Raw genomic sequence first — 19,447 nt, forward strand, 5'->3', positions numbered from 1 at the left:
CTGGATGAATTGTAGCCTCAGTTTTGTGTTTTTAGCTAACAGGATTGACACCCAGTGTGCTCTTCTGCTGTTACTTTTGCCTTCCTCTCAGCTAGAAGCAGTCTGGCCATTCTCTTCATAACTCTGATATCAACAAGCATTTCCACCCAGAGGACTGCTGCTCACTGGATATTTTCTCTCTTCTGTGAACACTGGGCTTGTTATGTGAGAAAATCCCAGTAGAGCAGCAGTTTCTGAAATACTCCAACCAGCCTGTCCATCACCAACATCTATGCCACGTTCAAATTCACTTAATCACCTTTCTTCCGCTCGACGCTCAGTTTGACCATGTGTATGTCCATAATTTCACAGAGTTGCTGCCATGTAATAAAGTGGCCAGTGAGTATGTTTCAATATAATGTTAATGCTTATGTCTGCTAAATTACTCCCCCTGACCCATAATGTAATGTCCATTATTTAACGTATTTATATCCCAGAAAATGTATTTGTCTGGGATATAAATATGTCCTACATTTTAATAGATTGTTGTGGCCTGAAAATTCACAGACACTGAAGTTGGTATGATCCCCCTGCAAGACAGTCTTTAGTTTTTTGTGTCAGTCAAAGTGAATTAATAAACAAGTTGATGGTCTGGGAAAGAATTCACTTGCATATTCGTCATAAGATTATGTTGACTTCTCGTTGATCACCTGAGGCTGATAATAGGATTAAATCAGATTTAACAGTTTTCTTGTGGAAATGAGAGTTTGGTTCAGTGGTGTTGCTACCTGACTCGAGTAGGAGAATGAAAAAATTAATGTTACACTGGCCATAATCTCCCTTGTGTGACCTGGACCAGAATAATCCTGTCATGTACAATTTTCATCTAGTAACATCGGGTTTGTTTCGTTCTTTTAATTAGAACTGAAAACAAAAGCATTTCCCATTTTTAAAGATCTGAATTGGCCTAATTTAAGACCGTACCAGTTATTATATCAAACATGTAGACCCCGCTAAACATTCCCCGCTAGGAATGAAATAAATAAATGGTGTCTGCACGTTAACAAGGTATTTTAATCCAGTGAATTTATAACCGTAATTATTTTCATACACCTCACACTTCACTAACGCGATTTCCCTTAGAGGATTAACCCATTTAAACCGCATGAATCATCTTTTACTCAGGTTTTGCTTCAAAGAAAATGTGCTGCTGGTATCAGAAACAAATTTAGAGCTCACATTTACACAGTTTCAGTCTAATTTTAAGTTATACACAAAGACGGATATAACCTTTATTAAAATATTTTATTTGGAACAATTCACATTTGCATAATTTCAAGTTTCCACTGACAGCTGTGCCGGCAGCGGTTTGACACATTTAGGCAATTTTAAATTGTGACATATTTTGTTTTCACAATAGTTGAAAAAAAGTTAACTCTAACAGAGTATAAACCATACAGAAACTCTCAAAGTGAAAACATTTTTTGAAAAACAATTATTAAATCATGCAGAGTGAAATTCAACCTGTAAATATAACGTATAGGCCACTTTCTTCTCTTGAGGTCAACAATAAAAGTTAAGTTGGCTCCCACAAAGAATGTTTTCCAGTACACACCAGTCACAATTCATTAACCTGACATGTGAAGGTATACAAAAGCAGTTCACAATACAAAATATTCACAGTACTTTTGAAGTAAAAATTATATACGTATGAAAAGGTTGCGAAACATGTGGTCTCAAACATTTTAAGGCACTTTAAGATGATTAATAAATAACTGGATACTTTAAAAACTTCAGCACAGGTAAAAACAGGCGGTCACCGATCAGCTGGTGGAGCCGGTCACTTTTTGCAGAACAGCAGCACTCTCATTCAGTGAAAACTCACTGGGGAGAAATTCTCTCAACAGAAATGACAGGAGCATCTGTTACGGGAGTGGAGACGTGAGAAAGAACAAAGATTTACGTGCAACATACAGTGAAAAGTGAGAATTTGATACAAAAAATGAGGTGTGCTGAAAAAGGAAGTTTGCATACTCACGTAAACCAGGGTTTTGTTTTCCTCTCTGTCCTGGAAAAGATTGAACACAGACTCCATGTCCGTCTTCTTCAGGAACAAAACATTTGAATCTATGGCAAAGACAAAAAAACAAAAAAACTTTAGATGGATTATTAAGTGCCAAATCAACTGCTGCACTGCAAAGAGGTGTTGTTACATTTGGCATTGATGAGGTTATGCGCTCGATCCCTGGTCTCGTCCTTCTCCTCATCGGTACGAGGAGGATGAGGCGTTGGTGGAGGAGACTCTGGCCACAGTTTGCTGCGCAGGTTGTCGATGTACGAAGCCATCTGCGCCTGTGTTGGGTTCACCTTTCTTAGGAACGAGTTCACTTTCCTGGAGAAAAATATGCAAAACTCATGAGTCATTCATAGACCGGGATATAACAATGTTTGACCCGTGGGAGCGCGCTGGTGCCACTTACTTTTTCAGAATGGGCATAAAAGGTTTCAGAACAGTGTCGAAGATATTTATGAGGAAGGAGTTTCCTGTAAGGGAAATAAGAGTGTTAGTGTCATCTTAGAGTAGCACTATGTTGCATGTTTTTAGCTTGTCTTAACTTTACTTATTTCAGGAAAACAAAAAAAAGGGCCAGTATTATTAGCCCCCCTGCTGCTGTGCAGAGACAGGCTTTACCTTTGTAATTCTCAGTGCTTATAAAGTCAAGTTAAAAATGAAGGTTATCTTCCAATTTACACACAGTATGAAAGACTTCTTCAAAGATTTGAGCTGTCATTTGAGAAAGCACTGTGCCAAAAACAAAAGAAATCAGTTTGGACTTGAGAAAAAGAATTGTTGATGCTCACAAAGCAGGGGATGGATATACAAAGTTATCACAGCATTTCCACATGTCAAGAACTGGTGCGAGAAGTATCATCAAGAAACTCAATAAGCCACACAATAAAGAACAAACCTGTCAGAGATGGGAAGAGTGTGGAAAGGAAACTAGTGAGCGATGTGACTAAAGAACAACTGTCATGACTTGGCCAATATGGGAACTGTAGGCTTAAAGAAGACCAAGGTTTTTGCAGGAGAAACAACTTCAAGCCAGACTAAAGTAAGCTTAAGGACAACCTGGAGAAAGATTATCTATACTGGAAGTTTGTCCTGTAGACAGATGAAGTGAAACTAGAGCTATTTGAACAAACAGATGCTGCTTATGTTTGGAGAAACACAGCAGAGGTGTACAATCCGAAGAACACAGAACCCACAGTGAAACAGTGGTGGGAGTATAACGGTGCCTGAATGCTGAAACTGGGAATCTGGTCAAGGTGGAAGGAATCGTAAAGAAGGATGGATATGTGAATAATTCTGACAGAAAACCTCAAGCAGTCAGCAGCAAAACTGGGTGTGGGTTATTGCTTTGTCTTCCAACATGACAGTAACCAGTCGTGTCCCATTAAATTGGATGACTAAAAGATCATCAAATCTGGAAGAACTAAAGAGATGAAGAAGAATGGGCTGCGACTGCTCAGGAGACGCATGCAAGACTTGTTGAAAACGGTAAACGACGGCAGGCTGTCCAACAAAACCAATCACAACTGACTGTTGGCATCAGTGGGGTTAATCATTTGGCCCCTGGTAGTTTGTCTTTTATGAAATAATTTTATTTCTGTGTGCAAAGTAAAAATAATGTAATCATCTAAAATAAAACTTTGATGTTTACCTGTGCTAAAAACATTCCTCACTCTGTTTAACACCTCTTGGGGAATACTGTCATAGGTGGGCTAATAATTCTGTTCATCTGCACATCAAGCTGTAGCTGCACAGATGGACGTCTGCATAACATGAGGTACAACACCACTGTAAAGCCCAGAGGCAAATCTCCAATTTGTAGGTTTAAGCTATAAAAATAAAATTGGCTTGTTAACTCTCTCAAAGTGCCAAATTATAAAAAAGATACAATGTAATCCAATTTAAGTGTCAAAACATATCAAATAGAATAGATGTTCTGAACTACCACAGCTTTTATCATAAAGAATATAAACAGACATTTTTCTGCCTTTGAGCTTGTTGCAGTTTATTTCAGTACTGGGGGGGGGCTTTCATGATTGTGAGGTTTGCCTGAGGTTGATAAATCATCACAGCGAACATCAAGGCTGCACTTTTGTCTAAGACTTCTTTTGTGACCTGCACGATTTTAATCTGCACCGTCGAAGCAAAAAGGTTTTTATTTTTGCAGAAAATCTTTTGAGAACATAATGCGGCTGCCAGCTGTCAGCCCTTCATTGTGTGAGAGAGTGTGAATACACCACTCTTGGGCTTTTAAAAACAAGCCATGCTCTCACCTTAAAATCCCACGTGACAGTTCACACAGACCAAATACTCACTACAAAGGATTAACTTTCTCAGGCAAGTTTCAAGTCTCTACAGGTTAATTTTGTTCTTGTACTGAAATGAACCAAAGCAGCTGTTTGCCTAGTCTTCAAAGGAATGCATTAATAAATATAAAAAGCTACAATGTGCTTTAAAATGTTGAGTGAAGTATACATGACAGTACAAAGTGGCTTTAAACATTAAAACAAACCGGATATTTCTTTCAGCAGATCAAATATGGCTTTGGTCGCCTCCGGCTGTTCCCTGTTGACTTGGTTCTTTAGAGCCTGGGAGTTGTCCCCTCTCTGCAGTGTAGCCTGTGCCTCCTTTCCTTTCGCCTTGTACAGTCCTCCGGACCTAAAACACGTTTTCTCCCTTTTATTGGACCTCGCACTGAAGTGAAGCCACGACGAGCCCTCTGGACCCTCCCGCTGCAAGCCCAAGTCGGGCACATCTTCCGCACTGCCGTTTTTTGTTGAGGCCAGAGACTCGTGTGATCTATATCGGCCAAATCCTTTGAAGAGTGTTTTAAAGTGAGAGGTTAAGGGATTATCAGAATCCTCGTTTTTTTCTTGGGAGCCATTTTCATTTGAGGACTTTGAGTCAACAGAAGGCTGTGGATTAATGTCAGTCTCCTCAGGCAGTTCTAAAGGGGAATCGTACTGGGAGATAATAATAGATGGAAGAGTTTGACTGGGGACATCAGAGGCACTGTGGTTCTCCAAAGACTGAGCTGTTGATTCTAGTTGCAGAGATGACATTGTGTTTTCATCTGGGGCTCCGGGCTGCATGCTCGAGTTCTGCAAAGTAAACAAAACAATCTCTTTGTGAAGGCTGTCCCTGAGGCACTGGCCTTTCTGACTGTACTCCACGACAGAGCTGAGACTAAATGAATCCATACGTTTGCTCACTAAGAAATATTTAAAGGGGAATTACATCACATCTACATGATGTTTCTTGTTACATGAAATGCTGTACATCATTTCTGCAGCTCTAGAAGAAGTCTAAAACATTTTCTCAGTTTGACCTTTAGACAGATGCTACCAACATGCATTTGCAGGCTATCAAGTTGAATTATGTGAACCAGCAGACCAAAATTCAACTTCACTATGGGTGTATGTGCACTAGCTATGGGTACCACTGTGCATCACTACTTCCCTACTGACCTGCTTTACCTTCCCCAAAAGATCCTCCCAATAAGCATTCTGCAGATAATTCCCACACTTAGAATGACCAAAGTTTACAACGCTGTCACTGGGTTTTGGGTCATATTGAACAAAACAAAGTCAGTTTATATAGTTTAAGTCCTCAAGGTTTTCTAGTCCTTTAGAAATCTTTTCACAACTACAGGTATTGCCCCCTGATGGCCATTAAAAAGAATGCAGGTTTAAGGTTCTTCCACGTTGCTTTGAGGGACTTCTTTTCACACCTTGAAGCTATACCACATTTTACCCGTCGGTAGTCAATTCCCATCTTTTCAAAAGGTTTTACATTTTTAAAACTGCATAGCATTTTTGTTTTCCTCTTTTGTGACAACTATACTGGGAATTTATTTCCAATTCGCTCCATAAAAGTGGAGAAGCTGAAGCCTACACCAGCTGTCATAGGACAAGAGGCAGAGCCCAGCCTGGGCAGTCTCCATTCTATTACAGGGGTCAGAGAGACAACCAACCATTCAAGTGGATTTTATAGTCCAGCAGATGTAGCACGTTCACTGTCCACTAGCTGGGGATGGCCCGTCTGCCTACAAATAGCTCTGTTGCCAGATAGACACTGTACAGTGTGTGGTACAACCGGCCCGTGGATCACGGTTGCTTGTGCTGTTGTTCGTCAGTCAGCCAGCGTTGATGAGGCAAAATTATAAACACACAAAGAACTGAAGTGAAACTGTGTGGTAAACTGTCCACAGCAGGCAGTGGCTGTGCTTTTTATGCCAAATCTTTTGGTCTTCAATCTGGAGTTGTGCTTCACACCTACAGTCAATAACACCGGCCCTGTGGGAGTAAGCTGGAGTAGCTGCAGAAAACCCATGCAAGCCTTTTAGTTTAATTCATTTTAAATTATGGCAGTGGCTACTGATCTCTACCCACTGCCAATTTCCAAATGTGGTAATATAATTATAATTTATAAACCAACTGTACACGAGCAATAAAGGCACCTGTAGATATCAGAGCAAATATCACCATCTATAAATGTCCATCTGATGTTCAATGAAAAGGAAAGCTAATATTGCAAAGAAATCAAAAGGATGTTTTTAAAGTTGTTAAGATGGTATTTTTTTCTTCCACACTTTCTCTTGGAGCCAGAGGTTACAACCATTAGCACCACTTTCTTATAACAAAAAGTAAAAAAAAAAAAAAAAAAGCAGCTAAAAATCAATAAAAGCTGTTCTTAACTGTTTCTAAAGCTTCCCATCGTATCAGATTTAACTTCTGTTTTGAGTTTGCAATTCAGAAATTAATTTAAATATCCTTAAAAAGACAGAAGGTAGAAATGAATAGTTTCGCACTACAAGAGAGACGCCGATTCTGGTTATTGTTTTATTGATTCTAAAATAAATTTGTCTAAATAAATGTTGAACGCAGCAGCACTACAGTAAGTCCAACAGAAGCAGTCATACAATCAGACAAGTTATACATAGGCCAAGAGTTTATCAAAATGATCCAAATTACTTTTTTTTTGGAAACGGTGGTCACCTTTGCTTAAAATAATCTCTCTTTGCACAGGAAATCAGTGTGTGCATCTGTGTCTACAACTGAAATCAGGTCAATATTAACCAGGAAGTCACTCTGAGCGACGTTTACAGCTGACAGTTTGAGTAATCATTTTTTCTTTTGCTTTCTCCGAAATATAAGTGTCTAATGGCAGGTTTAGACTACCCCAAATTTTTGTTTAGTTGGTCATATACCTCTCATCCCATGACAGCTGGGCTGAAGATCACCAGGGCACAATCAATCAGGTGTGCCCAGAAACTGATGTGGCATACTCCACAAGTCTGTCTGCTTCTGTGCTCTTATCCCATCTGACAGTTTTTCAACATTACGAGATTTCAGAAACCTCGATGAAATCATTCTTAATATTACCAGAACTAAAAGCAAAACTCCGTTACCTTGGAAACACTCTAAAATGACTAGTTGATTACAAGTGGCAGTGAAACATTACCTCATCTTCTTCGTAGCTGGGAGTGAGGAAGTAAGCCAAGCCGCTGAGCAGGCCCCAAACGCCTCCATGTTTCTCCTCATTCAGGAGTTTGTCAAGCGGGCAGAGGAACTGAAATACTGGTTGAGTGTGGCCGATCAGATTATCGGAAACCAGTTCCTGGGAAGGAAAATGACACATTGTTAAGATATGACACACTAAGTGTTTATCTATCAACATATCCGAGCCTTGTGATCTCTCTCACTTGCAGGAAGTGCTCCACTGATACTCTTGCTTCTTCTTTAACTTTATCGTTGACCTCCATCTCCTCCAGCACCAAGACCCCAGGTAGGCTGGTGGAGTCCTGGATAAAGACAAGGAAAAAAAAAAACCATAATTAAAAGCCTAAAGCTGACCTAAGAGACCTTAATCAGTTTTTACAGTTGAAGGCTTAGAACTGTAACAGGTGGTCATCAAAGCGCTGTGTTCACCTGTGAACTCCTCGTACGTGATGAGGATTTGTGCAAGCTCAGGCATCTGAAGTTTCTTATCTTTAGCATGTTATGATGTTGCCTAGTAACTACCTAACAACGTGCTAAACAACTCATCTGTAGCATCTATGCACCTTAGAAAAGCATCCGTATCATTTTGATATCAGTATAACAACATTTCATTTACATCCACAAAGCTTCAGTTATATGATGTTGGAATCACCTCTGACTAATGATAATAATTAAAATAATAATAGTGTAGAATGGGCAAATACTAGTCAATATAACTGAAAACATTTCTCAATGTTTCATGCTGACATTTCGGCTGCTGGGAACGCCTCGTAATGAATACAGACTGAAAAAGCGCGCGTGGCATTTCAAAATAATAGGTCACTCATTTAATTCTTAGGAAATGCAGTCTCACTATACTGCTACCAAGAAGTTAATACATGCACTGTTGTTCACACCAGCTCCACCTCAACTCTTGAGTCAATGCTTCCCTGAATGTAAATGAAAATGCCAAAATTATCAAGTCTTTCATGAGATAACACTAATGTTACATTTACAATGTAAAGATGAAATATAATTAAAACATAAGAGCATGGTGTGCTTATTTTGTATTTTATTTCTCTTTTTTTATTTTTGTGAGACAAAGACCTTTTTATTGCCTATGCACACCGCAGCGGTGGCACTCCTAGCATCCTAACCTGTAGAAACCACCAGCAAAGTCTGTCTACACTATTCTATGTCCACATATACACAGAGTCAGAATCCATCCTATGTAAACAAAAAAAAAAAGAAAAAAAAAAGTGCATTTTAAAGCTGATCTGAATTTAACATGAGGCTTCACTGACATCTTCCCAAGTTGCACTGTTTTTGGTACAAGACTGAAACTTTTCTAAACCAGCATAGGGAGAAAGGACGACTTAAAATGGGTAGAAGTTTTATTTGGAATGAAAACTTGTCCTTTAGACATTTGATTTGAGGACATAGCTTGCCTTCTCATCGCTCACTGACAAGCACTTTTTAAAAACCAAGTGACAGACACTAATTGAAAAGGTGATTGACGTCCCCTCACTTCTGTATCATTATCTCGTTTGCTTGCATGCAACTTGGACATGATCATCCATCCACCTTAAATCCACCACAGTGCCTACACAAGGAGACACAGATTCTCTCACAGTCACATCTAGTCAAATCACCATGTCTTTGGACTGTGGGAGGAAGCTCAAATATCCAGAGGAAAACCACGCAGGCACATGGGAGGATTGCACCAGGAACATTCTTGCTCTGAAGTGACGGTGCTAAACATTGCGTCACAGTGCCTCCCTGCATGCGAAGTCAATGACTCAGATAATCATTCAATTCACAGAGGATCAAGCCAATAATTGATTTCATTCAACAAGACTCTCCGTAGCTCCCCAAACACAGTTCAGCTTAGTGAAAGGAAGGGAAATAAACCCAGTGACAAGTAAATCTAGGTAAGGTAACTTTATTTATACCCATACGCAAGGTAAATTTGCTTTACAGAAAAATGATAGCATTTGGCATCCCTTCAAAAACAGACATACCTAATAAATATAAACCTCACTGTAGCACATATATAGTAATTTAACGTTTCGAATCAAAAACTGTTCTTATTTAATTCAGTAACAGCAACAGGGACAAAGCTGTTTTTATAACGCTTTGTCCTGAGGAAAGAAGCTGAAATTCACCCCGTAGAGGATGGGAACCATTTTTAAGGATTTATAAAGCCTGTTTAGAGTACAGGGAGGCTAAACAAGACTGTGGCTCACCTATCAGACGACTGGACCATCTCACTATCCGATTCAGTGAGTTTTTCTCTGTGACAGAGGTCTGACCAACCCATGCCACCAAACAAAGGATAAAACCGACTCAACAAAAGAACGATAAAACGAAGCTAAAAAATTTTTGGCCAATGTGGAAATGAGCAAGTTTCCTGAGGCAGTGAAGGTGCTGGTGACCCTTTTTACAAACTGTTTTGCAATTCTGATCAAAATTCAGTTTTTCATTGATTATGGTGCCAAGATATTTATATGATTGTACTTGCTCTATTTTCTAACCTTTAATTAAAGTGACTCCGTACCCATTTTGTTGTTTCCTAAAATCAATAACCATATCTTTTGTTTTAGATACGTTCAACTGGAGATAAGACTCCTCACACCACTGAACAAAGTCATCAATGGCTGGACCGTGGTTAGTTTCACCCTCTTTCAGTAAGCTGACAATAACAGAGTCCTCTGCATATTTAATGACTGCCCTGTTTTCATATCTGCTCTGACACACGTTTGTATAGAGAATGAATGATAAGGGTGATAAGACGCACCCTTGAGGAGATCCTGTGGAGGAGAACACTGAGTCCGACAGAACCCCATTTATTCTCACTCTTTGTGACCTGTCAGTTAAAAAATAAAATCCAGCCCACCAGGTTTTTCTTGATTTCAAACGGTTCTAAAAGTCTAAGTGTAGTGTGTCATTTTTACCACTTTTAGGAGGACCAAAAAAGTAGTTGTGGTTGTGATTTTCCTTCTTCCTCAGTTAATGGCTTTAACATAATGACAGGGAGGAATGAAATTCAGCTAATACTTTATTCTATTTATGATAACTACACATTGAGCAATTCGTTACATAAATCTGTTTAACTGCTTCTTAGTACAAATATCTAATCGGCCAATCACATGGCAGTCGATGCACGTAGACATAGTCAAGACAATCTGCTGTAGTTCAAACCGAGGATCAGAATGAGAAAGAAAGGCAATTTAACAGTCTTTGAATTTGGAATTTGTCAGTTTTTTGGTGACAGATGGGCTGATCTGAATATTTCAAACACTGCTGCTCTCCTGTGAATTTTCCCACAACCATCTCTAGTGTTCAAAGGAAAAAGAAAATATCCACTCAGCATCAGCTCTCTGGGTGAAAATGTCTTGATGATGCCAGTGGCCAAAGGAGAATGGCCAGACTGTTTGAGTTTATAGGAACGTAAAGTTACAACCAAGGCATGCAGAGTAGCATCTCTGAACAAGCAACATGCAGATAAACTACAGCAGCAGAAGACCACACTGGGTTTCAATCATTTCTGCTAAGGGAACTCGGGCTACAATTCCCGCAGCCCCACCAAAAAAGGAAAACAGCGACTGGGAAAGCACTGCCTGCTCTTATGAGTCCTTTTCTGCTGCAACTTCTGGATGGCATGGATCCATCCTTACCTTGAATCAACGGTTCAGGCTAGTGGTGCTGCTGTAATGGTGCTGAGATGCACTTTACACATAATCTTCTGATAGTACACCACATTACAAAGCTCAAATCATCTCAAACTGGTTTAGTGTAGCTTGCCATCACCAGTGTGTGAATGTGTGTGTGAATGGGTGGATGACTGGATGTGTAAAGCGCTATACAAATACAGGCCATTTATAGTGAACACAACAATGGCCTCCACAATCTCCAGATGTCAATCCAGTATGGGCACCCTTTGGATGTGGTGGAGTGGAAGATTGACATGATTAATGTGCACCCAACCGCAGGAACTGTGTGATGCCATCGTGTCAGTGTGGACCAAAACCTTTGATTTTTGGGGTTTTCTCTGTAAAATTGTAGCATCTTGTACCTTACAATATAACTGTGCAAATCAGAAGTCAACAAACCAGTTTAAGGGAGAAAACTGGGAACAAAGATACAACAAAACAGAACTTTCATTTGTCCTTTTACCTGCCATCTGTTGCTGAAGTGTACAATATCCATGTAGCTCTTCTTGATGTCCCATTGGAGGTTCTCAGGACTGTCTTTTTCCTCCAGGTGAACAGTGAAGATTAGCTTCTCATCCTCCCAGTCAGCCTACAATGTAGTAAACTACTGTTAAAAAAAAAAAAAAATCCAGCTCAAAACTTTAACATGTCACCCAAGGACATTGTGCTTGCTATTACAAGGCCTCTGCAGACAGATAACAAGCCTCCAGGACTTTCCACACTGTCACTGATATTTATAACTCACATTCGGGATGCTGACAGCCCAGCGGCCAACGCGCCACATCTCATATGACAGCTTGAATTCGATCATGTCCTCCTGAACGGCTGTCAGGTAGTCCTCCAGATCACCATCTTCCTAATTTCGTATGGCCAAAAGCAGTAATGAATCTGTTCTGTCTGGCAAATTATTGTCTTCATTTTATAACACTGCATTATATGAAGCAGCCTTACCCCGTCAGAGTCTTCCTCCTCCTGGCTGCGAATGGAGCCCTCCCTGCTGCTGACATTGTCATCGCTGGACAAGTCTCCCCTGTAGGCTGTGATCTTCAGCAACCGCTCCTGCTCCATCTTTTTCATCTTCTTTTTCTTGGCTTTCTTTAACTTTATCTTGTGCACAAACTTTGACCATCCTTCCTTTAACTTGTTGCCTAAAATAGAAAAGAAAAAAGCCCAAAACACATACATTACATTGCGAGAGAGACATCTTTATTTTCACCTCACATTTATACTCAAATTATGTCCCCCTCTCGAATATGCATTTGTATACAATAACGAACTCTCGATAATGAACACCACTTTGGCTGAAAAACAGGAATACACTTGCATTGTGAGGAAGTGTAGCAACAGTGGGTGGTGAGACAATGTGAGAGAAAAAGTAGTCTCAAAACAGCATGTGCTCAGTTAGGCATGACAGCAGGCAAGCATGATCAGCCTTTCAATTTTATGATCTATGTGACAGCATAACAATTAATAAAAATCACATCAGACTGAAATAAATGTCAGAGATTATAACAGATGAGTGTTTCTGATGCAACCATTGGAGAAGATTTGTATATTTATCATATCACAAGGTTCATTATCCTGACATAATCCATTCTTATTAAGACATCATTACTGTTGGATTGATCAGAGTTGCATGAAGACATGGCAGGAATTATTTGGCATTCTGCTTGAGGTTTGTGTAATTAGCCTTCTGGACACACAAGCAAGATAAACAGGGAACTAATTCTGCACTGAAAGGGAGGCTGGTAAAGGAAATCAACATGTCACATAGCTCGCAACACATTCATCAAACAGTTGTAGTACAAGACATTGCACAAGCACGGTCATCTAGCCTCAGAACACCCACTCCATCTGCCTTCTCCCTCAAGTTTAAAATGTTTTCTTGCTGGTAAAAGGATAAAACTAGAAACCGCATGTACCATTTCCCACAGTTTGACAGAGCTTTGGATTGAATAAGCTGCTACAATTCAATCACTAAACACACCTTTCCCTTTACCCTTTGTCCTGGTGCCGTCTGAATTCCCTGTGCCGTGCGAGCTCCTGCGGGGGGAGAGAAGAAAAAAAAAAAGCCACCAAACAAATCCAGGTCAATTCCAATTTCAGACGCAGAAGGTGGCAGTTACAGTCATTGCTTTGAGGCTCACTACGGTTCAGTCAAGTCAGCGGGGTGCAAAAGATGACAGCCACTCACACATCACTATCTCCCCCCTCGCCTTTGCTCTCCTGTGAAGCCAGAGAGGCTTTTTCAGTGTCTGATCCATAGAGCTCCTCCACTGAGTTTTTGGATGTCACGATGGCAAGCTGGCTCACCACTAGCTGGTTCAGATTGTCGGGGTCAGACAGCCATGCAACCAAATGTCCCAATCCTGAGAAAACAGCCAACATTAATACACGGTCCTGTTTGAATCACTAATATTGCTATTTGATCAGTAATTGTAGCTCCAACAGTAAAATGACTGGCTAAATGTACTGGGAAATGCACTCATTTTTTGGTGAGAAGCCCGAAATCCCTGCGATATGCCTGAATAAATAACACTTAACAGTGGCCTCCTGGTTAGTTGTTAGTTTAGTGTAATCCTGCAAGGTTGTGTTACCTACGCCTCATAGCTCTTGAGGTGGCTGGCAAGTTGCTGCCAGGAAAACTGAGTTGATGGGCAGCATCCTCAACTGTTTAAAAACCTCTAAATTCAGCCTTGAGTTATGGCGGCTCGAGTCAGATTGCATTTTTTGCTAAGCAGGTCCCACAAGAGTAGCAACTGTCACAGCCTGTTGGCGACTCTCCAGTTAGCTTTGCAGCATCGCAGTAACCTAGGACTCCCACGCAGGCGTTTAAGACAAAACATTCACCGTTTAACACTGCACTTAAACTGCTTTGCAAATTACATGCAACTTGACTTTTTAGGGGTTTTGTTCCAACCGCTGTATGAGTTTGTTGTATTCATTCAAAGGTTTTTTGCTGTTATGTAGCCTCGATTAAAAGGCTTTTTCATTTAAAATATAAATTTGCCTTTTCTCATTATGAAAGCTTGTAAGACAAAAACAAATCATTTATATGTTAATTAATCTGCTTTTGTGGTTTGAACACCCTTCAGTTTGTGTTTTGATGGGGAGCTACCACTGAGTTACCCACAAAGCCTAAAAACCTGGATTATCAGTAAACAAACTAAATCAGCCAACTTTTGAGAGCATGTAAGGAATTAAAAAGCGTACCCCCCCCCCCCCCCCCCACACACACACACACTCAGTTTCCACTTGGAAGTGTTGAAATCTAGATTTCTATCCATCTATTTCCTTAACTACTCGTTCAATTTATGGTAGTATGGGGTGCTAGAAAATAGAGGGCTACAGTCTTTTCTGTTAGTTTCCTTTTCATATGAAAGAGTGCCTGACACCCACCCTCTACTTGTCCAGTTTACTCATTTTTATTATTATTTATTTATTTATTTTTTAACTAAAGACACTGCACAGCATGCCAAAATATGTTGCCAAATTTGAATTCTTTGAGAATCACCTTGTTGTTGCTGTCAAACTGTGTTGTCTTTGGGGTTTTTCATAAATTCAGCAAAAGAAATGGGAACAAATGACGAGTTTTTGTCACATGCTGTTAGCAACAAAGTCCCTGAAAGCACAATTCAAAATGGGTTCTTTGCAAAGTTGCCTGTTCATACAACACTGGTTCATCCCTTGAGTTAGGTCTTTGGAATGGAGCTTTAACCAGACTATCAGTAAAACAAGAAAAGTAATGACCCAACTGATCAGCAACCTGATTATTCTAGTTACCAAATACTGTAGGTGTATTTCTCAGAGGTAATTCTGGTGGTACTTTACTTAAGCATGTATGTATTGCACGTGCAAGCGTTGAGGTTTGGTGATAATCCAAAGGAGAAGCAGTAACAAAGCCACTTGCACCTTCAAAATAGCCAGCAGAAAAGCAGCGCTAGACACACCCCTGATACTTATGCATACAGACCCTACAATCCCCATAAAAGAAGCACGTGTCATGCACACTTCGGATTTTACACATATTATGCAAGATACAACATGCTGGTTCCAGCTTTATATTTAAGACAGTGCTCGCATAAAACTTGCAATAAGAGAAAATTAAAGCATTTCCTCAAAATATTAAGTGTTTAAAGGTGTCACATCAACTCCTCTGTGAAATGAATAACTGGAATTGATAAAACAAACCATATTGCTAGAGTAAATGAGTATTCAGAATTTTTACTGCAACACTGAAGCTACAAATAACATTGCCAACTACTCCAAATCTTTTAGTTACAGATCTATGAGCAGTTGCCAGAAATTAGCACTTTCTAACCACCAAACAGCACAGCTGTAAAAATCACTTATTGCATGCGTAATTGCAAAAACCTACCCCACAGCAAGTCTCTCTCCGGATGAAGCATTTCATCTGTTACTATAAAAATGACAAAACCCTGAGGGGGGGATTGGCAGATCACTGCAGAAGGAGCCTTCTTTTTATGTAACCTAAGGTTCATGTCTAAGCTCTACAATGCCACTGACAATAAGGGATTACACACAACTCGCACTCCTCAAAGAATTCATGTGAGGCTTAGTCCTTATATAAGACTGTTGCTGCAGAGATGATTTAATGCTTCCTTACCCTTTAAGGCAATGATCTCATTTAAGGCACAGCGGTTGACTTCTTGGCCCCAGAGAGATTTGGGGAAAAGGTTACATACCAGAGCATCAGAGAGCTCTCGGAGAACTGCAATCTCCTTTGCTCTGGACCTAAACAAGAGCTGTCTGAAAGAGAAAGCAAAAGAACAAGAACAGCAACTATGAGCAAGTGCTCAGTGTTTATCGCCACAAGTGCGTGATCATAATCTTAATTCTGATGTGGCACACTACTCTTAAAACTATGTGCCTTAGGAAAAATGCATTATCGCAAGGTACAGTAAAAAGTAAATTATTCATAGGTGATAAAAAACACTGGAGGTATTTATAGAGTTCTCAAATGTTACTGAGTGCAAAGAAGCAACAGCATGAATTCTGAATCCTATTAAATAAAAGAAAGTGTAAAGCTTCACCTGTCAGACTGCTTCGCGTTATGCAAGTGCTGGGTCAAAATCCGAATGGAGCCCACGACTGCGTGGGAGACATCAAAGTCTTTGGCCCTTTCAATGATGCGGTCGATTACAAAGTCGAATTCCCTGCTGAGAACCTGGTGCAGGGGCTGCTGCTCGCACGACTCGGGGACGGTGTACCAAGGCAGGACGAGCTGAGCGTAGGCGCATTCAAACACTGCGAGGACAGCAGGCACACAGCAAGTCAGTCACAAAGGAAAGTTACATTCACACTGTGCTCCCATGCTCACCTCCTGAGCATCAAATTCAACAACTGCGCTGACTTTTAAGCTTTTTTTTTTTTTTTTTTTTTAAAGAAAAATTCAAGCTCCCACTTCTGAAGTCCAGAATTATTTATATAAATCTTGGCACACATTTCCACGACGAGATTTTGAAGACCAGGCCATCTGGAGTTCAGCTACTCAGCTGTGAATTCACTGAGCAGGTTTTTTGCTGTTGTTTTCTTGATATTAGCACAACTTCAGTTTTATTTCACAGATACGCTGAGAAACATCAAATACAATGTTAATGTGGGGCTGTTACAGTTTCTCATTTAATTTGCAGGGATATTTGAGAATTATTAATATTTAGCAATTAACTGGCCACTTCATTAGTTACACCCTGCTAGTACTCCTTTTGCATTATGAACAGCCATATTTCTTTTTTGCACAGATTCCACAACTTGCTGAAACAGTCCTCAGAGATTTTAATCGTATTGACATGATAGCATCACACCACAGCTGCAAATTTGTCTGCCTTACATCTATGATGTGAAGCTACCATCAGAAGATGGGCACACTGTGATCATAAAAGGGTGGACATCGTTAGCAACTATACTCAGATAAGCCGTAGCATTTCAACAATACTCAGTTGGTACTAAGAGCGCTAAAATGTGCCAAGAAAATATCCCCTACACAATTACATCGTCAACACCACCCAGAACTGTTGATACTCGGCAGGATGAATCCACGCTTTCATGTTGTTTACTCCAAACTCTGACTCGAACTTCTCCTCTGACCTCTAGCATCAACAAAGCATTTTAAGCCCAGGGAACCGCTGCTCACTGGATATTTTCTTTTTTAAGTCCATTTTCTGTAAACAAGAACCAGAACGAGAGCTGTGAAAACCCCAGTAAATGCGCAGTTTGCGAAATACTCAGACCAACTCATGTAGCACCAAAACCTTATGTCACATTCAACGAAATTTAAAGTCACCTTTCTTCCCATTCCTCATGCCTACTTCAAATGTCACCAGGTCACCTTGATTTGTATGCATTGCTAAATATACAGAGTTGCTGCCATGCGATTTGGCCAATTAGATTTTTGAATTAGGGGCAGCTAAACGGGTGCACCAATCAAACTTCCAGGTGGGTGCATATTTAATGTACAAGACACCTGCAAACTATCTGGCATTTTTCTATTTTGTTTGTATAAAAATGAAACAAGATTTATGCAAAATTAAAAAGTGTTCTTATTAAATATTCTAGAGTGACTTTAGATATGTTTGTGGTGCCCAATAGATACAGACATAAGCTCCAAATGGTAGACAGCATATTCATTTGTATCATTATAAAAACAGGAAGAAGAAAAAGAAGCTATATTATCTTTTTACTTTGTCACAGGTTTGCAGATCTCTGCAGGAAGAGGAAAAACTGTTTAAAAACCTCATATGGTCTGGGCTTACCACAAACCAATTACCAGTGCTCAAAAGCGCATAAATAAACACAAAGCTTTATGAAAACCTCCATCTTATTTCCTGCTTAACAGCCACAGTGATGTGTAGCATACCCATCTGCTGTGGGTGTGCTGGTTAGCTTTTTCTTCCTTGAAATCCCTCCACATTCTGTGTAACAGGAGCTCCAGTTCCAGTCTGTGTCAACGCAAAACTGTTCTTTCCAACTATATCAAGTCAAAACAGAACTGAAAATCTGCTGAGACAGGCCCGACTTTGACCCCTCACTTTCGGTCCTCGTGTAAAGCACTGCTAACCTGCAATGACAGACACAGTCCCGTCCTCTACAGACAAATTACTCCACTGCAAAAGACATACTTCACCTTGCTGCAAAGATCTCTTCACATGTGGATACTGAGACTCCAGCGGCACAGCCAGGTCCGGTGTGTCTCCATCAATCAAGTCATCAACAACAGTTTCCTGGAAAACAGGAACACTGTGAATTAAAAGCCAGGGGCTATAAAATTGCAGCATTAAAGTGCAGGACTCTGGACACTTTCATTTTTAATGTACATTTTCAGAGTTCAGGTATGTGTGTAAACATGGGAGATGACCCACCTACGCTTTGGTGTGGTCTTTTGTTAAAATTATGAGTAAAACAAGCAACAACCCTCACCGGTGATTCATAGAAGGGTGATAAGGTGATACAAAATACCATCACGTGACTGTAAAACGCACCTCACGCTCACAATTGTAATTATTAACACTTCTACGGTGGTTTTGCAACTAGTTTTAACACAAACAACTGCGCAAACTACCTGAACTGGGTCGTCCTTCGCCTCTTCGTCCGTCTGTGTGCCGCTCTCTCGCCCGCTGACTGCAGACAGCAGCGGGGTGGAAATGCAAAGAAGAAAACATAAGTACTGAGTCAGTGTGCGTCCGCAGTCTGAGCAATACCAAACCAAGCCGAGGGTTATGGCGATGGAGAAGCGCCATAGATACATGTTCCTTCCTTAAAACAGGCTCTTTTTGCTCGTATCTGTCACTTCGAGCCTGACTGTGTTACATTCAGCCAGAGTAGGTTTGTTCGCCCACATCTTTTGCACGGACAAGAAGCGACTGTTTCCTCTTAGCGCGAAGTCACACAGCGGAAAAAGCGAACTTTATTGAACTGCTTTAAAGCTGCGCTGTGATTGGCTGGGGGCAGGCCCCGAGTGCCGACTAGTTAATTGTATGAGGGTGCCATCTACAGGCGACACCTTTACCTGACAGCGAGAGTGGCACAATACGACTCTATTCAAAATTATCCGTAAGCACCAAAACACGAGTTATTTACGAATATGATACTTGATTGGTGATTCCCTCCTTTGTTCATTAACTCTAATCTTTCATTACCGTTTTTTGTTGTTGTTTTTTGGTTTTTTTGCTGGTTTATCTTAAATA

General features: G+C 40.3%; 1 protein-coding gene across 1 annotated transcript; it reads right to left on the reverse strand.

Annotated features, from left to right (window-relative positions):
• Positions 1-1,265: 1,265 nt before the first annotated feature.
• On the reverse strand, positions 1,266-19,141 carry LOC146717867 (uncharacterized). The gene is made up of 16 exons (XM_085432191.1): positions 18,823-19,141; positions 18,388-18,484; positions 16,298-16,511; positions 15,871-16,013; positions 13,438-13,612; positions 13,231-13,286; positions 12,195-12,391; positions 11,989-12,099; positions 11,707-11,832; positions 7,755-7,853; positions 7,514-7,669; positions 4,563-5,151; positions 2,460-2,523; positions 2,193-2,371; positions 2,018-2,106; positions 1,266-1,901 (listed from the first exon to the last, which is right to left on the reverse strand). The coding sequence occupies exons 1-16, from the start codon at positions 19,006-19,008 to the stop codon at positions 1,803-1,805; spliced, it is 2,580 nt and encodes an 859-aa protein (XP_085288317.1). The 5' UTR covers positions 19,009-19,141; the 3' UTR covers positions 1,266-1,802.
• Between the last annotated feature and the right edge of the window lie 306 nt (positions 19,142-19,447).

The sequence above is a fragment of the Copadichromis virginalis genome, linkage group LG2 (genome assembly GCF_057382275.1).
Source record: "Copadichromis virginalis isolate Kocher_CV1m ecotype Utaka linkage group LG2, C_Virginalis_male_GT1.1, whole genome shotgun sequence".
Lineage (NCBI taxonomy): Eukaryota > Metazoa > Chordata > Actinopteri > Cichliformes > Cichlidae > Copadichromis > Copadichromis virginalis.

Coding starts and splice junctions, on each gene's coding strand:
- LOC146717867 (XM_085432191.1), bottom strand. CDS start 19,008: ATGTATCTATGGCGCTTCTCCATCGCCATAACCCTCGGCTTGGTTTGG. Junction 18,485..18,822: donor CGAAGGACGACCCAGTTCAG/GTAGTTTGCGCA, acceptor CCTGTTTTCCAG/GAAACTGTTGTTGATGACTT. Junction 16,512..18,387: donor GAAGAGATCTTTGCAGCAAG/GTGAAGTATGTC, acceptor CTGTCCTCGCAG/TGTTTGAATGCGCCTACGCT.